Genomic DNA, 18,613 nt, shown 5'->3' on the forward strand with positions numbered 1-18,613 from the left:
GTTTAATATTCAGAAACATAAAGTATGTATCAGCAGCAGAATGGACCTAAAAATAAATGTTTGTTTCAGTTCTATGAAGCTTTGAGTATTTTGGATTAGTAGCACTGCTGTGTTTGTTGCATCACATTACTGTAATTGTTTATATGCTTTATATATTCTGAGGTAAGTTGATCTATAGTGTTACATCATATTCTATAAGGATATTATGTGTTTGTATACTTTCTGCCCAGTTAGACCCATTTAGCAGAAGTCAGCCTGTTTAAGGCTCTGATATCTATTCTGTGTGACTTAAAGCAGTTATGACATGGTCTGATTTTCTCACCCAATAAAGGAATATTTAATATATCAGTCTACTCTTCATTCTATCAGAAACAGTTATCACAGCTCGTACATTTTCTTTTTACACATTAATGTAAGCATTGAGCCAACATGTTAAAAGAACAATATTTGTCTCTTATATATAATACATGTGTGTGTATATATAAACTGTGAGAGATACTTGTCTTTGAGTGAAGATTTAAGGTGATAGGAAATATAAATAACTGCAACTTGAATCTTTACTGAAGCTGTAATAACTAATATTGATTAATATAATACTAACTTTAATATTGGCCATATTATATTTACATTACCAAAGTGAGATGACTTTAGTCTCATGAACAACATTAGCTAATTGTTATTTACTAACTAATCCTAAAATGACTGTTCAGTACAAACATGAAGCCCAACAATCATGTTTTACAGTCCTCTGGTCTCAGCCTCAGATACTTATCAAATCACGCAAAGCTCATGTTGACACAAACAAACAAATGAACAAAAGATTTTCTCCTTCATTTCTGTCAAACAAAGCTGTTTGAAACGTTTCCAGCAGTTCGTATCATGGTTGCTGGGCAACCTGGGCAGCGAGACAGAGGCTGGACCGTCCCATTTCACAGGCCTCGCACTTCTGGCCTTAGCGGTCTTTGAGTACGCGGCCCTTGTGGACCGTTAAGGCTGCGTACTTTAAGGCTGCAGAGTGCAGACCCTGAATTGGGATACAGCCACTGTCAAACCTAAAATGAGGATGTGGGCACACCTGAGTGAAATAAGTGGAAGCTGAATGAAGCTCCACCCCCTCATGTCACTCATCTGAGAGAAACGAGGAGTCAGGCTGTTCCACTTCTTTATTAAAGACAGATGCACAGAGTGTGCAACAAGTCAATCTAGAGCATTTGCATTAAATTATTAGCAGCAAATGACTGCTTCTTACCCTTTTAATTCCCATGGAAACAGTAACAGTATAGTTTTTCACATACTGCTTCTGCATTTTGACTCAACTTTTGCTACATAAACATAGATGTAGTCAATATGTGATAATCTGAGGTTGTTTTTACTCATTTTACAACCAGATCACTGATACTAACTCCTGAGCTGACTGTATGCTAACATGCGCCACAAATAAGGGTCACATTTGGATTTAAAACAATCACCGAGAAGCTTCCACTGAATGCTACTTTCCCCTGCATGACACTGAAATCATTAACACATACTAACCCTCCATACCCTGTAGGAAACTCACTTCCTTGGAATAACATTTCAACAAGGAAAGAGTTGAGAGCAAATGTCCTTCTCTTGAAGGACAATATTTGAACAAATCCAGTTACACAGCTCAAGAAAATATTACTCTAATGGAAGAAAAAGGCAGTAATTAATTAACAATATGTGTATCAGTAGTACAAAAAAGCTATTATGGGGCGACCGTGGCTCTGGGGATGCCTCCACCAGTGTGTGAATATGAGAGTGAATGAATAGTGGAATTGTAAAGCACTTTGGGTGCCTAGAAAAGTGCTATATAAATGCAATCCATCATTATTATATCAAAATGTAAAGGGAAAACAGTCTGATGAGCTGAATGGTGAGCTGAAACTGAAACAAAATAAAGCCTATCATTAGGAATTTAGGAGCAACTTTATTGTAACGTGTTTGCTTTTTACAGCTTCAGTTCTTTTTTCACTCAGTAGGTGGCAGCAAACTACAAACAATGGTTGCATTTTACACTCGTCTGTTTTCATTAGAGGCAGAACCCAGAAGCACATCCAGGTTTAGGTCTACTGCTTGGTGCTACACAGAAACAGGCTGAACAGACTGGAACGCACATGAATTTGGACGAATCGAAGTAAGAACGTCACTTATGCTCTTCAGTTTTCTCAGAAATGGATTAAGCCTACACCTAAACCAACGGATATGTTGACTGACTTTTTCTCTTAGTCTGGAAATACTTAGTCAGCCCATTACGCAATTGAATTGATTATCATGACCCTCACTAATAGCCACTTACTAAGCTAAGAGTAATGTGCAAAACCCATTAGCCAAAGTAGTATAAATATTTTAACTTTTAGCAAATCCAGCAGGTTAATTAAGTGATTTCACATCATATGTTCAAACAACTTGTCAGTTTTTAATATATCCCATGTACGCATACTTAAGCTTTAAAAATAAAGAAAAGTGCAATGACCTGATAGATGTTTGCTGAAAATTGTGGTTTACATCAGCACCTACATTAAAATACAAAGACCCTGTTTTGTGTGAGCTGCTCGATACCATGAAGCAAGACCTCTGAACATCTCAGTTTTTACACACACACACACACACACACACACACACACACACACACACACACACACACACACACACAAGTGCAAGCAAATGGTGTTTTATATGCTGTTGTCTAAAATATTATAAAATAAACCGTCTCTTTTTATATGTGGGGGGGGGGGGGGCACTCAAAAAACGGAGGGGACAGGTTGGCACCAGAACACCACAGGTCTGCCCCGAGATGAGTGTGAAAATGTGATTATCAACAAGCCCACCTGGACTTCAGTTAGGTCGCACGCTTGTCCAGAGTTCACTTTGTCTTCAAGCGTTTTAATTTAAAACATAAAGTGAGGCCTACCCCAAGCTAAAAGAAGGCAGATTATGTTCTCAGATAAAGCAAGCAATGAGGGCGAAGCAGAGAAAGTACCTGCACAATACATTCACATAAATCAAAATGGAATTTCTTTGAGGACACAAACATCTGGGGAGTAAACAGCTGTTTCAATACCTAATCACAGATTGTGCTCTCTGTTTTACACGTTTTTAGTAAGGCATAATTAACTAAAAGGCTAGAGAGATGAAAGGATGCCAAGCTGATACCAGGCCTCAGCCACATGGATTGTTTCTTAAATTCTGAAATTAAGTGGACATGCAAAAAGATCTGGCACTTCATATATTAAACTGAGAAGCTGTGCTGACCCAAGAAAGCGCCCAGAAATTTGGGCAAATGTCTGCTCTGAAGTTTTTAGCCAAACCAAACTGCAGGTCAGTTTAAAGCGCAAAATTGTGCAAGTAGTCCAAACTAAACCGTTCTTGAGATGCAGAAATGTTGTCACACACAAAAATCAGACGATTGTGCCTCCAAACAAATTGCACTTACAAATGCTTGTAACATAAATGATGAAAATAGTAACTGCAAAGTTGAGACTGAACAGTGTTTCAGTTAAAGTGATAAGCTAGCCATTCAGCTGACTCATTGGTGATTGCAATGATTGCAGGTTTCATTATAGAAGAATATCAAGGAGAAGACAGATGGCAGGGAGTCAGAAACGGGGGATGGAAATGCAAGATATTGAGGACAACTTATGAGCCCAGGCGTCAGGTGTGAACAACAACAATAACTGGGCTGTATTTAGGTGTACAGATCACATGACCATCAAAAGAGCAGTGTAGGAATGAGAGAAGATCAACAGGGGAGCACACAAAGAGGTTTATGGACACAAACTGGGAAAGGTGGCATGCTCAGTTGATCAGTAGAATACCACACTAGACTTTCTTCCAGGACGGTTGAGGACCCTGTTGTGGGGGCGAAGCTTGGGTCCAATGTTCCCTCTAATTTTTCATGTGTCTGAGCGAACACCAACCCGTTCTCACTCCCGACGCGTAAAATAATGACGATTTGTCACGTCCCTTAACTTCTCATGCTGACGCCTAAGGTACCCTTCCACGTTTTTATGTGACGCTGTGGGTTGTCAATTCATTCCAATATGAACCCGCTCGCGGCGATCAGAGACGCTTCGAGCAGAGGCTCCAGCCATCCATTTACTCCAATAATAACCCCGTCACGGCGAAACATGACGCCGTGAAGCACAATCTAACTGGAGAACCGGGGACCCTCTCCGCGAACGGGTTTTTCTCCCTAATTTAATGCTTTCTTTTAATGACATCGTTAACATTTCTCAACAAAAACACGAAAGTATCACTGATAATTCAACAATAAAATCGCTTCATGTTGTGGCCATCACACAGTGTTTTCCAAACTGATTCACGATCTGAAAGTGCGCAGATTTAACGTACATAATCCTTTGTTAGGTTTATTATTTTCATTTCACACGTAAAACACATTTATAGATTCATTCACCACTCCTGTTAGTTTTGGACGCGCTCGGCTCCAGCCAATCAGACGCAACCTGTGTAAGCAAAGGCTGATGGGAGAACGGAGAGACCCATTTATAAGAATAAGAAAATGAGGCGTGTTGTGATATTTTGATACCACGGTTAGCATTTACAGGATATTGTTTTATACAGGAAAACTGTTACTCAATAAGGCCCATCTACTAGTTGTTTTTCTCTTTCTCTGTGACCCAAGAATTAATGTGTAAGACTCACAGGCTGGTACCCCAAGGTCGAAAACACCACAGAGACGAGACCACTTCCTTACTCCCATCCTCCCTTCCTTATCTCTTAGAAAAAGGCTCGTTAAAGGCCAGGTGGTTTGTTTCAGAATTCACTAATGAAAGAACTCTGTATTCTATGTCTAGGAGTGTATTTTGCTGGGATGATCATAAATTGTAGCTGAACTGATAAACTACACACAGGATACTTCTTTGCTCACAAGGCAGGAAGACGTTTCCTTATTTGGTCTGTACCGGTTTGAACTGAGAACTTGCTGACACACGAACCTTTTTTTTCTCTATATAAGCTGTTATGTACTAAATAAACCTTTGAGTCGATTTGGGAAGACAACCTGAAGCAGTCTGTGTTTCCTTGTTCTCCCAAGCTGCTCCCGACGTCGTAACTAACCCAGCTGAATGGCATACCTGAGTGTTACTTTAAATAATTAGGAATCTTAGAAGGAAAGGACAGAACTCTGCTTATCGCTCGTGCCTTGGAGGGAAAACCGGGATGGACATTTTTTTCCTTCAATTTGGCGTCAGAAGTGGGATTGACTGACAGAAGGTAAATATGCGTCTTTCATATTTATATAAAGACCGTATTATACCTCTCTCAGTGATCGATCCATAAAAAAAACGGGATATGCTGACGAAGTTTCACTTAGTGATCCAGAGAGATACACTGACGACTTCCTCAGTCCCCGAATAAAGTAAATTAACCCTTGTGTGGTGTTGGTGGACCCGCTAGTTGTGGCTTTCCAAATTAACACTATCAAACAATTTTATGTTAAATTACTATGAATTAATGTGCTTCTCGTTTTTCTTTTATATAAAATGTTATAAATAAATCAGTTATAATCAAGTGGAAAGACACAACACATTTATACGTAAAAAAAATAATAATAATAATTAATTGTTTAATTTTTCTTTTGAAAAAAACAAACAAAAAAAAAACACGGGTCTCAAGGGTTAAAAGCAGTAAATTAAAAGCAGAAAGACACAGGGAGTTGCCTGTTGTTTTGCGAGAAGTTGCTCGTTAAGTGAGAGTTGCTCACCCAAACAAAAATTGCTAGCAATAAATTTAAAGTGACCTCAGCTGTGCCGCAGCGAAAATACTAACCTAAATCCTCCTAGCGTGTAAACCCCTCTGGAAATCACTGAACATGGGTCAGAATAATTCAAAGACCACAGACAGGTCCGATAAAAAATCTAAAGTACCTGTAAAACCAAAAATTAATAAAATACAAAATAAAGTCTCAAATAACGGCTCAGTGCGCCTCCCATTTCCGGTTACGTGTAACCTACGTCCGCGAATCGGTGAAGACGTCCATGATCACGTATCCAGAACATGCGGAAGTGCTTATGTGACTGACTTTGTTTACAACTTACGGACTGTAAGTTCAATGCATTCTAATTTATTTCCGGAGCCCTATCCCGAACGATTATCGCCAGAAAACAGGTCAGTAAAACTGAAGGCCAGTGCAGATACTACCACGAAAGCTAAAAGTGTTAAGATAATGTTGAATTTTGATGTAGAAGGCTCAGAGGAAAGTGAGAAACTAATGTATGCAGGATTACCCGCTCCAGCACAGCAAGGAAGTTTCAGAGGACGGAAGGATAAAAGTAGAGATGTGTGTTTTTGCTGTGGAATGGTAGGACACTGGTCCAGAGAATGTCGCTTTGCAGCCACCAACAGGGCACACGCGCCTCGACCACAGAACGCAGTACAAGTTCCTGCCACTAGGCGTCAGCGGAGCTCTTCCAGACAAGGTAACTGGCAACAAAGGGAAGCATGCAATAATGGCCCCACAGGTGCAAATTTAGCTCAGTTTTCCAGCAGCCGCAGACACCCAGAGCAAAAATGAATTTGTGTATTTCATTTAACATAAAGGGTGAAATGTTTGCTGACACTGATAACAGCTTATGTTTTCTCTGCCCTATGTACCGACATGATGGAGAAGGAACATCCTCTGTGTCAGCTGGACCCTCAGCAGAGAATGAACTCAACATCCTTTTTGTCCGGTACTCTATGTCACACACTGTGCCAAAAAAACGTGTACAGACGCCACTACCAGGTAATCCCATGACTGGGAGCCACACTTTTGTTTCTCTCACACTTTTCAACAACATGATAACTGCTCACACAAGTGAAGGTCAAACAGTGATTTTGTCACATAACTCAGACATAGGTTATGACATAACTACACCATGTCGTCACATAGATCTAACCTACCCTATCGACTGTACTATTTCTGCACTTACGTTGCCAGCTGAATACCAGAATATGACATTGTGGTCTAAAAGTGAGAATGATATAGGATTTATTGACTGTACACTTTATCACGTACAAAAACACAACAAGCCAGTATATGTCAAGCAACATCCCATTTCTGCCGAAAAAGCCTCAGCCCTAGATGTCATGATAGGAGATTTATTGACTACAGGAGTAATAAAGCCCACACTCCTGTCAATCCTGTGCCAAAGCCTAACAAACCTGGCGTATGGCGTTTCATACAAGACTTAAGGCAAATTAATGCAGTCAACATTCTTCTGCCACCTCTCGTTTCAGATGTTCACAGCATATTGACATGCATTGCATACACATTTTACCGTGGTGGATTTATGCTCCGCTCCTTTTTCTCAGTACCTGTGCATGAAGACACACAGCCGTTATTTGCATTCACACATAGAAATAAGCAGTACACTTGGACTCGTTTGCCCCAAGGCATGATAGACAGCTCTGCTGCTTTCTCAATGGTGCTTCACTCCTCCAGGGCTGCACCCTGATCCACATGTGGATGACCTCCTCCTCTGTGCTGAAAGTGAAAAACTATGTCAAACTGCTACACACATGCTTCTCCAGCACCTCCAAAAGACTGGCCACAAAGCATCAGCAAAGAAAATGCAGTACTGTCAGACTTCTGTTCAATATTTGGGATTCACACTGTCTCACGGAAAACGTTCCATGACTGCAGACAGGGTCAAAGCTGTGACCTCCGTCCCTCGTCCCACTACACAGAAGGAAATGTTGTCCTTCCTGGGCATGGTGAACTATTGCAGACAGTGGATACCAGACTGTTCTTTTCATGACCACATTCTGCGTGACTGTTGTAAAAAAGACAAGCCTCCTCGAATACTGTGGTCCACAGAAATGCCTGCCTCTTTCAATGCATTAAAGGGAGTGCTGATCTCCGCCACTCAAAGGTGCTGTCCGTGGTTGTTCAGGGAATGCCGGCCTGCCTGAGGGCAGTAGCAGCTTGCTCTATCATGATAAGGGACTGCGAGAAGCTCACACTCTCACATGACACTATTCTACACACCAATCACCAGGTCACGACCATTCTAGCAAACATAACTACACAACATATGCAAATCTCACTATAAAAGCGAGCAGCACACCCAATTCGCCAGCACATTTATTGATCCTATGCTGTGTTCTTATGACCGACAGGATGGCTCAGACAGGCTTGACGATCATGACTGCATGACACGTATACAGGAATCCACAGCACCACGTCCAGATTTAGAGCAAACACCTATCCCAGACTCAGCCACGGTTTATGTGGACGGGTCCTGTTCAAGGCCGAATGACAACTCATTTCTTTGTGGCTATTCAGTGGTGACATTGCCTGACATCATACTAGAGGCTCACTCATTACCATTTCACTCAGCACAAAAAGCAGAGCTCATGGCTTTAATACGCGCCTGTGAGCTACATTTGGATAAGCATGTGACAATTTACACAGACAGCCGCTATGCATTTGGCGTTGTGCATGACTTTGGCACATTGTGGAGACAAAGAGGATTTAGATCTGCTGATGGAAAATAAATTGCTAAATTCTGATTTTGTGCAAAGACTTTTTCAGGCTATACAGCTGCCATCGGCCGTTGCAGTTGTAAAAAAACGAAAGGACACAGTACAGCTGACACAGACGAAGCAACAGGTAATGCTCTAGCAGACGTGACAGCCAAAGCTGCAGCTGCATCACAGCTCCCACCTCCGCAGGAAGTATTATCTGTGCCCCTACAGCTGTCACTTGTTAAACTCCCAGACTATTTAGAAACAAATGTTGATTTAAAATTCATACAAGAGCAAGCCTCTGCATAGAATAATGACTGTACCTTAGATGACAGAGATGGCCTATATAAAAACCTTGAGGGTTTGATTGCCCTCCCATATTCCCTGATGCCAGTCCTTGCCCGACATTTTCACTGTGTGAGTCATGTCGGACAAAGAGGGGTAATAGGGGCAATAAAATCAAGATTTGTAATTGAGAAAACATTGCATGCAGTAAAAAGCATATTAGCAACCTGTCTAACATGTGCACGAACTAATGTAGGAAAATCAAAAGCAAAACATCAGCATTTACCACAACCAGATTTTCCATTTCATACATTACAAATTGATTTTACACATATGCCAGCGCAAGGAAGCATCAAGTACTTACTGGTAATAGTGGATCAATTTAGTAAATGAGTAGAAGCTTATCCAACATCAAAAGAAACTGCAGAAGTAGTCTGTCAAAAGTTGAGCAATGAAATAATACCCAGATTCGGAATACCTCACCAGATTAACAGTGATAGAGGATCTTCATTCACATTAGAAGTAATTCAAAAGTGTGCTAAAACTTTAATGACCTGGGTCAAATTACTTCCTCAAGTCCTCTGTGAGATTAGAATGACTCCATCTGCAGTAACCAAATTATCTCCATTTGAAATAAGATTATTTCCAACACCATGGTCAGCTTCCAGAGGGGCACCGCTAGTAGAAGGTGATGTATATTGCATTGTCCACTGATGTTCACAACCTGGTAGAAACACTGAATAATAACTATCAGAAAGTTTGTCTCTCTCAGCCTTTCCCCTCCACAGTTCCACCAGTGGAGACAAGGAGATGCGTGTTGGAGAAGTCACTAAAACCAAGGACACTCTGGGAGGCCGCGCGTGTTCCAGCCCCAGACTGTACTGGCAGTGACGAAGAACCAGCATCCTCACAGACGGACAACCTCAGTGGATTCATGCCAGCAGGGTTAAGACCAGCCCAATCGGACCATCTCAGGCGTCGGATCAAGCAGATGACATCTCCGGCGGGCCAACGCCCGGAACTAGAGCAAATAAACACACACGGGTAGACGACATCTCCGGCGAGCCAGCGCCCGGATCCAATGTACATACACACACACGCAATCACTGATTAACACACAACGTCTGAAAGAACAACAACAAGGTACTCAAACATCCAGCAGGAACAGAAAGCTAAAAGTACCACATGATGTCTAACCTGATAAAGCTAGACTCATTCCATCCTGATAATGGAGAAAATGAAATGCCCATTGTCATCACACGACGCTTATTCTGTGTCTCTCGAACCTGGGACCAGGCCAGAAGACGACTGAAGAACTGTCTTTCTTATATATTTAGGTTATCTATCATATCTATCGCATTAACCTTAGGATTTCTCTTTGCTATTTTGTATTGTAAACTGCAACCATGTTCATATTTCTGCAGGTCATATTTTGCTGACGATACCTCATGCTCTATTTTGCAAGACACCTACTTAATGCACTCCTCACGTTCCCTAAAATCAGTAAATGACAACATAAACGCCACTAATAAACGATTTTATGCACCCCATAGAGCAGGAGCTAACGCCTGGTATGAAAATGCCAGAACAGCCGCTCGTGATTTAGGAAACAGTAACTGTTATGTCTGTTCAAAGGCTAATCCAGAACAGGTAATAGTAGGATACCCCATATCCGGTTTCCCCCTCACTGAGGGACTAGAGGAAATCGGCGGAGATAATGCTCTCCTTAAAGACGCTTTACAGTTGACTCTGAGCCCTCTCGACTGCCTACTTAGACACACACACACACCAACTAACCCTGAGACTCCATTAGGCGAATTATTGAAGTTATCTAATGACACCGCAGGGACCTGCGCCCCAATGAAACGCCCCAAGAATAGGTTAAAGCCCTCACTGCCCTTAGGACAGATCCCTCTCCATTTTAATACTAGTATGATATGTCTGCGCAGACTAAAGTTAACTGGCCCAGACACACACATAGATTATACAAAGGATAACTATACATTTTTCTCTGACTCCCCAGGTGCACGCTGTAATGAGACATGGCTAGCTGTCTCTATGGCTGAAGTTGTATCATATCTGGAGGAACACACACACAGTTCAAGTTCGAGCGGAGAATCGATCATTGTTCCCCCAGACGGTGTATTAAATGACACTGACTGGGGGGAGTTAGTTAAATCACACATGGTCACGCGCCTGACCAGACCAATCCCACATGCTTATTGGTTGTGCAATAATACCCTTAGATTAGCTTTACCTGTTAATTGGACCGGTACCTGTGGTCTAGTAACCGTTGATGTATGCTGTACTTTCATTCCCAATAATACCGCTCCTAACGGTTCATTCACACAAGCTATGAATAGACTTGAAGCATTGAAGATAGAACTAATTGCCAATACAGGCCACGGTCAGTGGCTACATAAGTGGCTACAGGACACGTTTGGAAGATGGAAGGAACTAATTGTAGCCTTTGTAACCGTTGCAGCATGTTTTTGATGATTATTGTCTGTTGTGTGATACCATGTATACGCTCTCAGAATTTTTGATATTAAGCTTGCTCGAAGGACCAGTTACAGTTATGATTTGTCTTTATATTATGTTATTACATTCTGTCTTTATACTATGTTATCATTTCATGATAAAAGGAGAGAACTGTTGTGATATTTTGATACCACGGTTAGCATTTACAGGATATTGTTTTATACAGGAAAACTGTTACTCAATAAGGCCCATCTACTAGTTGTTTTTCTCTTTCTCTGTGACCCAAGAATTAATGTGTAAGACTCACAGGCTGGTACCCCAAGGTCGAAAACACCACAGAGACGAGACCACTTCCTTACTCCCATCCTCCCTTTTTCTTTATCTCCTGGAAAAGGCTCGTTAAAGGCCAGGTGGTTTGTTTCAGAATTCACTAATGAAAGAACTCTGTATTCTATGTCTAGGAGTGTATTTTGCTGGGATGATCATAAATTGTAGCTGAACTGATAAACTACACACAGGATACTTCTTTGCTCACAAGGCAGGAAGACGTTTCCTTATTTGGTCTGTACCGGTTTGAACTGAGAACTTGCTGACACACGAACCTTTTTTTTCTCTATATAAGCTGTTATGTACTAAATAAACCTTTGAGTCGATTTGGGAAGACAACCTGAAGCAGTCTGTGTTTCCTTGTTCTCCCAAGCTGCTCCCGACGTCGTAACTAACCCAGCTGAATGGCATACCTGAGTGTTACTTTAAATAATTAGGAATCTTAGAAGGAAAGGACAGAACTCTGCTTATCGCTCGTGCCTTGGAGGGAAAACCGGGATGGACATTTTTTCCTTCAAGGCGGAACTGATTGATTCTAATGCAGGTATGTAAAAAATACATATATTTAAAGTAATACCTTGATGTGTGTTTCAAAGCTTGTTTTTTCATAAACGCTTCAAACAAACAGAGGTGACTGATCTCGGAAACGGTGTAATGTATTTAAAAATGGCTACAGCTACCGTCAGCATGCTTGCTAGGTAACACTACACTGTCTACTGCAGCATTAGCCATTTAATCCAACGATGATGGATTAAATCTATTACAAACGTTAAAGGACTTGTGTGCTGCAAAATACCCTCACATGGTGCGTAAAGCAGTTTTTGCGCTAAGAGTTCTGCTAGCTCTTTACAAACTGATGATGCTAACGTTAATTGCTAACATTAACCGGAGCGCCAAGACTGAAAATCATTTGAATTGCGTTAGTTATGTGTTTATGTCACTGAGTTCTGCAAAAATCTCTTTCCTCTTTAGCTTGAAAATGAGTGATTCAGAGGATCCCGAGCTGGAGGAAGAGCTTCAGGCTGCTGACGAACTCCTTCAAGATATGCAGGTAACATTTTTAGTGGAAACAGTTGTTAAAGAGGGAACACGCTTGTCTAATATTTTGTACGGAGTAAACGTTATGTTATTTGAATTTTTTTTAAAGTTTATGTCAAATTAAGTTGGTTAACTTAAGATGTTTGATAATCTTTGCTTTAATCATAGACTGTATTTTAGGTGTTCCCTTTTTTCCTTGTTAATTGCGTAGAATGATGCACAGAGTGAACCTCAGCCAAGACCAGTGCGCTGGAAAAAACGTGACAGACAGGGAGCTTTTATTCCTCAAAGACCATCAACCAGTCGAAGTACTAGTTGCATGCCACGTGGTCAGTGTTCACACAACCATTGATTTTATCTCACAACTTGTTTTCACCAAAGAATTTCAGTAAGTAAATATTCTTCATTCCCCCCCCCCCCCCCCCCCCCCCCCCCAGTGTCCAGAGAGCAGCATCAATGTCCACGTGAAGAACCTAGTTATGTTGCCAGTGTCAACCCAACAAAAGGTACTTTACCTTCTTGTATATATTGTGATTTCTGTTTACTTTTATATTTGTTGTTATAGTTGAGTTATGCAGGGCTTTTGTGGAGTCCTAAGAAACATACTGCCTAGAGTGTTTTTCAGAGTTTCTTCCTTTCTTTATTTTTTTTCTGTTAGTGTATGGAACTGAGGTGCTTCGTCAGGAGCTCCTTCAGTTGTTGGAGGATGGAGAAGAGGACGCAGCCATGACTTGTGAGACGTCGTCTGAGTCAGCTGCTACTCACTGGGCGATCAGAAATATGGTGTCCTCGCAAAAGTGGAAAGAGGCCAGGCCTTGTCTTATAGACAATATGTTAGCTACTCTGGATCCACAGTCACACCGTGTGTGTCAGTGTGGCAAACAAGTAGTTGTGAGGTGTCTGGACTGCCTGCCTCTTCCATTCCTTTGTGCTGACTGTGATATTGCAGTTCACACACGCTTTGTCCTGCACAACAGAGAGGCAGTAACAGGAGGGTTTTTGCAGCCTTCATCAGAGTTTCACAAGCCAATAGGTACAGTTTTTAAGTCTTATGCATTTCTTGCTATGTATGAGTATGAGTGGGTGCTGTTATTGTATATTTATTGTGTATCAGTTAATTTCTAATTCTTTTTATATATATTGTGTGTTTTAATGTTAGTTCGGCTGTTGCCTGTGCAAAGGCCAGACCATGTGTGTGACTGCCCAGCAGGTAACGTTGAGGTTTCACCCGGCGCAATTGTGGCTCTTGTAACCATAAATGGTAAGTTGCCCTTTTGTCACACACTACATACACAATAGATGTGTTTGGAGGTTTTATTGCAAATTGTGCATTGCTATCTTGGTTTTAATTACCCTCGGCCCGCAGTATATGTGGGCACCTGTCAAAGGTCATTTGGATTTACCAGACCGATTTGAAAACAACATGAAAAAAATGAATGCTTTGAGCCATGACTGAATTTATCCTTATCCTTTCTAAAGGCCGTTATAACCTTGCACTGCCAGTGGTGAGCTGCACCAGCTGTGGCCTAATGTGGTCCCCCTCAGTTAAGGACATCCTGGGTAGTGGATATTGGCCTGGCACCTTAAATTTCTGCACCCTGTTTTCAATGGATGTCTTTCAGTCTTTCTATGACATTAAGAAGGCTGCACCAGGGATGTCACTTAAGGCATTTGTCAAAATGCTGGATGAACGAACAGCCCATTTTGGAAGGGTGAGTTTCTAAATTTGCTAAGTTTAAGGAAATTGTGCAAATCAATGTTTATGATGACTGTCCTTGAATATTCTGTTGTATGTCCTCTATGTAAAAGAATGGCCGAATATCAGCTGATGCCTTCAGTAAAAGTTTCTTGGAGTGGAGTGCTGTAAAGTTTGAGGTGGACAAGATGTGCAAGGAGCCATGCTTTAGCTGCCCTGCCTGCACTCCAGACATGCTTGCCGTCTCAGTTGATGGAAACCGCAAGCTTTATCGCTTTCAGTCTAATGCAAGGTACGTTATGCATTGTGTACATAAGTCAAATATGGATTTGTAGAAAAATGTATTTTAATGTTTCTTTTCAAACAACTGTCACTGTGTTCGTTCAGCACTTCAGAGCAGGGGAACTTTGAAGGTGTCTTCATTGAAAAAGATGAGGAAGTTGCTGAGTTTGTGAAATACATCCAGAGACACACAAATCATGTAAGATACACATATATATATTAGTGCTGTTAGCGTTAATCTTGTTAAAATGACGTTAATGCCGTAACCATATACGTGTGTGTGTGTGTGTGTGTGTGTGTGTGTAGACATATATGGATGGGTCGATATTTTTTTTATTTTTCTCTTGGTGTTGTCGTAATACTATTTACTTTATTTTATCTTAATGTTTACTTAATTTTGTCACCATGTGTATTTAAAAAAAACAACATGATTTTTATTTTGTGTTATCAGTGCTGTCCTGGGGAGATCTGAGGTCTTGTGTGACTCGAGGCTAATTCAGCTAATTGTTATGCGTTTGTTTTAAAAAGTTTGTCCCTGATAGGGCTTAATCATGTCATGTCTTTTATGTTAAAATCTTTGAGTGTATAGGTCCCGGGGAAAGGGTTGTGCGGATCTTCATCTTGGACTGCAGCAAAGGAGTCGTCCAAAAAGTCCACTGGGAAGTTGGATGAGGAGGGCATGGAAATAGCTGTTTGTCGCCACGGAGTCCTCTTAGCTGCATTGAACATGTTTCGAGGGGAGATCTTTGCTTACCCCCTTTTTCTCCAGAGGAAGTTGGCAGCTAGCATCCCAGGACATATTACGTTCCTTTGCTCCGATGTGGCCTGTAAATATTTCCCCTATTTAACCAAGGTGGCTCAGCAGTGCCCTGAGCTGAGGAACCTCTTGTCAATGCGTCCTTTTCTCTCCGTCATGCATGCAAAGGCTCACACTTGGAAATGCGAGGTATACTGCAGCTTGTAGTTTTGGATTAGTTTGAGACATTTTGTTATAAGGTTGAATGAATTCAGCAGTCATGTATTGTGACCTCCTTTCTATAGATCAAATGGGGAGGTGCGTTTCAGGATGGGGCCGGTTCAACAGTTGGAGAAGAGGTGGAACAAGTAAACAGTTTCCTGTCTAGGGCGGCCATCACAACGAAGTACATGTCTAAAGCAGGTGTGTGTCCGTGTCTGAGATTCCACTCAGTCTCCTGCTCATTAATTCTAATTTGTATACTAACTGAAATGCAGGGCGAACAGACATGCTGACCCTCCTGGCTTTGGGGTGGAACAAAAGGAAAGTGGAACAACTGGGCCGCACTTTGAGCCAGCGATATCTAAAGGTCATTTTTTCAACACCCATTTTAATGTGTGTGGTAATGGGGGGAAAACACCAGTACTCTTTTAATGTCAATATGAATGACATTTATGAATGCATTCTTAGATCATAAGGATCCTTAGAGAACAAGTGGAGAGCCTGAATGCGACCAGAAATGAGCTGGGTGTGGATGACGACACACTGCAGCAATGGGTGGCCGATGTGCAGAAATGGGCTGAAGGTGAGTCTCAATATAATGCACTCATGTCTAACAATAGGACCCACCATGGCCTCATTAAAGAACTTAGAGTTAAGATCTTTCTGACAGTGTCAACAAACAATGAAAAATAAGCCTTGGAAAAGCAAATTTATGGCAGAGTTGTTGCGTTTCATCAAATTGGATAGAACCTGGGTTGAAATGATGTCGTACTAGTTGGTTTTATAAACCTGAACACCAACATACTTGTTATCTCATGATTATCATGAGATAGCAGCACATGAAGGCTCCAGATGTCTTATAATGAATGTCATCAAGTCAGTGATTACAGAGTCCACTGTAGTTTGGTGACTGTTACTCATCCTGTATTCTGATTAATATTCCTCTCACTTAGAAAGTGATCAAACTGATGGCAGCCTTGGAGCGTTGCAGGCACGAATAGAGGAGCTTGTCGTCATCATCAGAGTGCGAACACAAAGTCTTTACAGACAAAATGGTACGTCCCAGTTTCTTTGAAACGGACCGTTTGATGCTCAGTTTGTACAGCTTGTACAGCTACTTTGTAAACAGAATCAAATCAGATCCAGGTTTGTTTAAGCTGGATGTGATTTGTTCTAGCAAACAAATTGATGAGTGTAGATTAAAATGAAACTATATACATTATGTGAAGGTGTGAATTTTTTATGATTATTTACAGATAGCAACAAGAGGCGACACAGAATTCGCAAGGTCATCTTAGTTGAGAAGAAACGCTTGGCGGCTGCTGTTGACGACTACAACAAGCTCGCTGAACCAACAAAGCAAATCGTATCCAGTGATGCCCTCATGCAGACCGATATTTGGCCCTGGCAGAGCACAAGTGAACGTAAGCTCTTGATTTATAAATATCCTTTTTAAACAAGCTCCCAGTATCTGAGCAGTAGTTGAATGTTTTGTTCTTGAATCATAATATGCTGCTATGTTTTCCCATCTGATGTTGTTAAACTGTAGCTGCTGCTGACCTCCGGACAAAGAGAAAGGTCTTTGAGAAGGTGATGGCTGTGAGGCGCCTGAGAGAGGAGGAGATGATCCTTTGCAGGGAGATGCGGCATCACTGGACAGTGTTGCGAATGCGTTCTGTGGTGTTGGGGACAATCTCCTCAGACTGTAAGCACTTTATTTATTTATTAATTTTTTGATGAATCGATTGAAAATAAGAGCAGATGCTAAAGTCTTACTGGATCTTTTACCTATATCTAGATTGCTAGCTAACACTGCCTTCTCCCTTTTAAAAAAATGTTTAATTACAGCATCCTAATTCATTGTGTTTATGAGGTGATGTTTTTTTGTTGTTTGTTTTTTTTACTTTTCTCATATTTATTTGTTTTGTTCTTTTTACAGCCTCCTTTGTTGGCATGTCGGAGGATGCACAGAAGGGACTCTGTAGCCTGGTTTTAAAAAAACAAAGTGAACTGAAAGCTGAAATGCTCAAAGTAAAGGACATGTACAAGAGAATCCTCAGCCACCAACCACTCCTGGAAATGGACTCGGAGGAGGAGGAGGACATTCCAGACGATGCCACTGAGAGTGATTTGAGCACTTCTGATGAAGACTGATTGTGTCATCATTGATGTTATGTTTGGTAAAATAAAAAGTTAATCACATCTCTGTTCAATGTGATTTTTCAACAGACATTTTACATTTTGAGAAGAAAAATGGAATTTCCTTGGTGCAGTTGTTTACCCTGAATCATTCTTTCCCATCTAATTTAATGACTAGTGTACATGTTCAGATACGATAACATAATTTAATTTATGGGATGCTTTCTGGGCTGCTCAAATAATCACAAAATTTAAAAGCACCAGGCAGCACACTCACAAGTAAATTTTTTGTTCAGTGTTTTGTCGAAGAAATCAACAAGTACAACTGAGATGTTTGCTGTAGTGGTGTGTTTGTTAAGAAGCATGCCAGCACACTGGTGAACTGACAGTCCCAGAATGCACCCGAGCCATTGACTCGCCCCAGAGCAAATGAAATTGCTTATCTAGAAAGACAACCGTCATCAAAGAAGAAGTAAAAGAGTAGGAAACAAATGGTAAGGGAAGGTACTGTGGGGTAGGAAAGAAAGGCCAGAGCTGTGCAAAATGACCTCCAGCAGGCCACAAATGTGCACGTCCGCTCAAACGGTCAGAAATGGACTCCATGAGGGTGGTATGAGGGCCCGACGTCCACAGGTGGGGTTGTGCTTACAGCCCAACACAGTGCCGTATGTTTGGCATTTGCCAGACAACACAAAGATTGGCAACTTTGCCACTGGCGCCCTGTGCTCCTCACAGATGAAAGCAGGTTCACACTGAGCACTTGTGACAGTCTGGAGACGCCGTGGAGAACCTTCTGCTTCCTGCAACATCCTCCAGCATGAGTTTGGCAGTGGGTCAGTTTTGGTGTGGGGTGGCATTTCTTTGGGGAGCAGCACAGCCCTCCATGTGTTCGGCAGAGGTAGCCTGACTGCCATTAGGTA

General features: G+C 41.4%; 1 protein-coding gene and 2 long non-coding RNA genes across 6 annotated transcripts in view; all 3 read left to right on the forward strand.

Moving 5' to 3' along the window:
• Window positions 1–18,613, forward strand: part of LOC146671371 (uncharacterized) — a 394,396-nt gene that overhangs the window by 21,266 nt on the left and 354,517 nt on the right. The window lies entirely within an intron of this gene.
• Window positions 6,166–11,098, forward strand: LOC146671373 (uncharacterized). Its single transcript, XR_014911438.1, has 2 exons — window positions 6,166–6,763; window positions 8,545–11,098. It is a non-coding gene; the product is annotated as an uncharacterized LOC146671373 (long non-coding RNA).
• LOC146671374 (uncharacterized) lies at window positions 12,098–17,748 on the forward strand. 4 transcript variants are annotated; one of them, XM_085403577.1, is made up of 17 exons: window positions 12,098–12,124; window positions 12,553–12,631; window positions 12,830–12,947; window positions 13,056–13,124; window positions 13,277–13,651; window positions 13,778–13,879; window positions 14,098–14,330; window positions 14,428–14,606; window positions 14,702–14,795; window positions 15,186–15,542; window positions 15,638–15,755; window positions 15,830–15,921; window positions 16,023–16,137; window positions 16,508–16,609; window positions 16,811–16,978; window positions 17,104–17,259; window positions 17,494–17,748. In XM_085403577.1, the coding sequence occupies exons 2-17, from the start codon at window positions 12,560–12,562 to the stop codon at window positions 17,706–17,708; spliced, it is 2,565 nt and encodes an 854-aa protein (XP_085259703.1). In that variant the 5' UTR covers window positions 12,098–12,124; window positions 12,553–12,559; the 3' UTR covers window positions 17,709–17,748. The 4 variants fall into 4 exon arrangements, with proteins under 4 accessions (XP_085259703.1, XP_085259706.1, XP_085259705.1 ...); XM_085403579.1 differs by lacking the exon at window positions 12,098–12,124 and adding an exon at window positions 12,322–12,385; XM_085403580.1 differs by lacking the exon at window positions 16,508–16,609 and having other exon boundaries at window positions 17,494–17,747.

Source organism: Rhamphochromis longiceps, linkage group LG4 (assembly GCF_057381845.1).
Source record: "Rhamphochromis longiceps isolate RC_006_pf linkage group LG4, R_longiceps_female_GT1.1, whole genome shotgun sequence".
Taxonomy (NCBI): Eukaryota; Metazoa; Chordata; class Actinopteri; order Cichliformes; family Cichlidae; genus Rhamphochromis; species Rhamphochromis longiceps.

Coding starts and splice junctions, on each gene's coding strand:
- LOC146671374 (XM_085403577.1), top strand. CDS start 12,560: ATGAGTGATTCAGAGGATCCCGAGCTGGAGGAAGAGCTTCAGGCTGCT. Junction 16,979..17,103: donor CTGGCAGAGCACAAGTGAAC/GTAAGCTCTTGA, acceptor GTTAAACTGTAG/CTGCTGCTGACCTCCGGACA. Junction 17,260..17,493: donor GGGGACAATCTCCTCAGACT/GTAAGCACTTTA, acceptor TTCTTTTTACAG/CCTCCTTTGTTGGCATGTCG.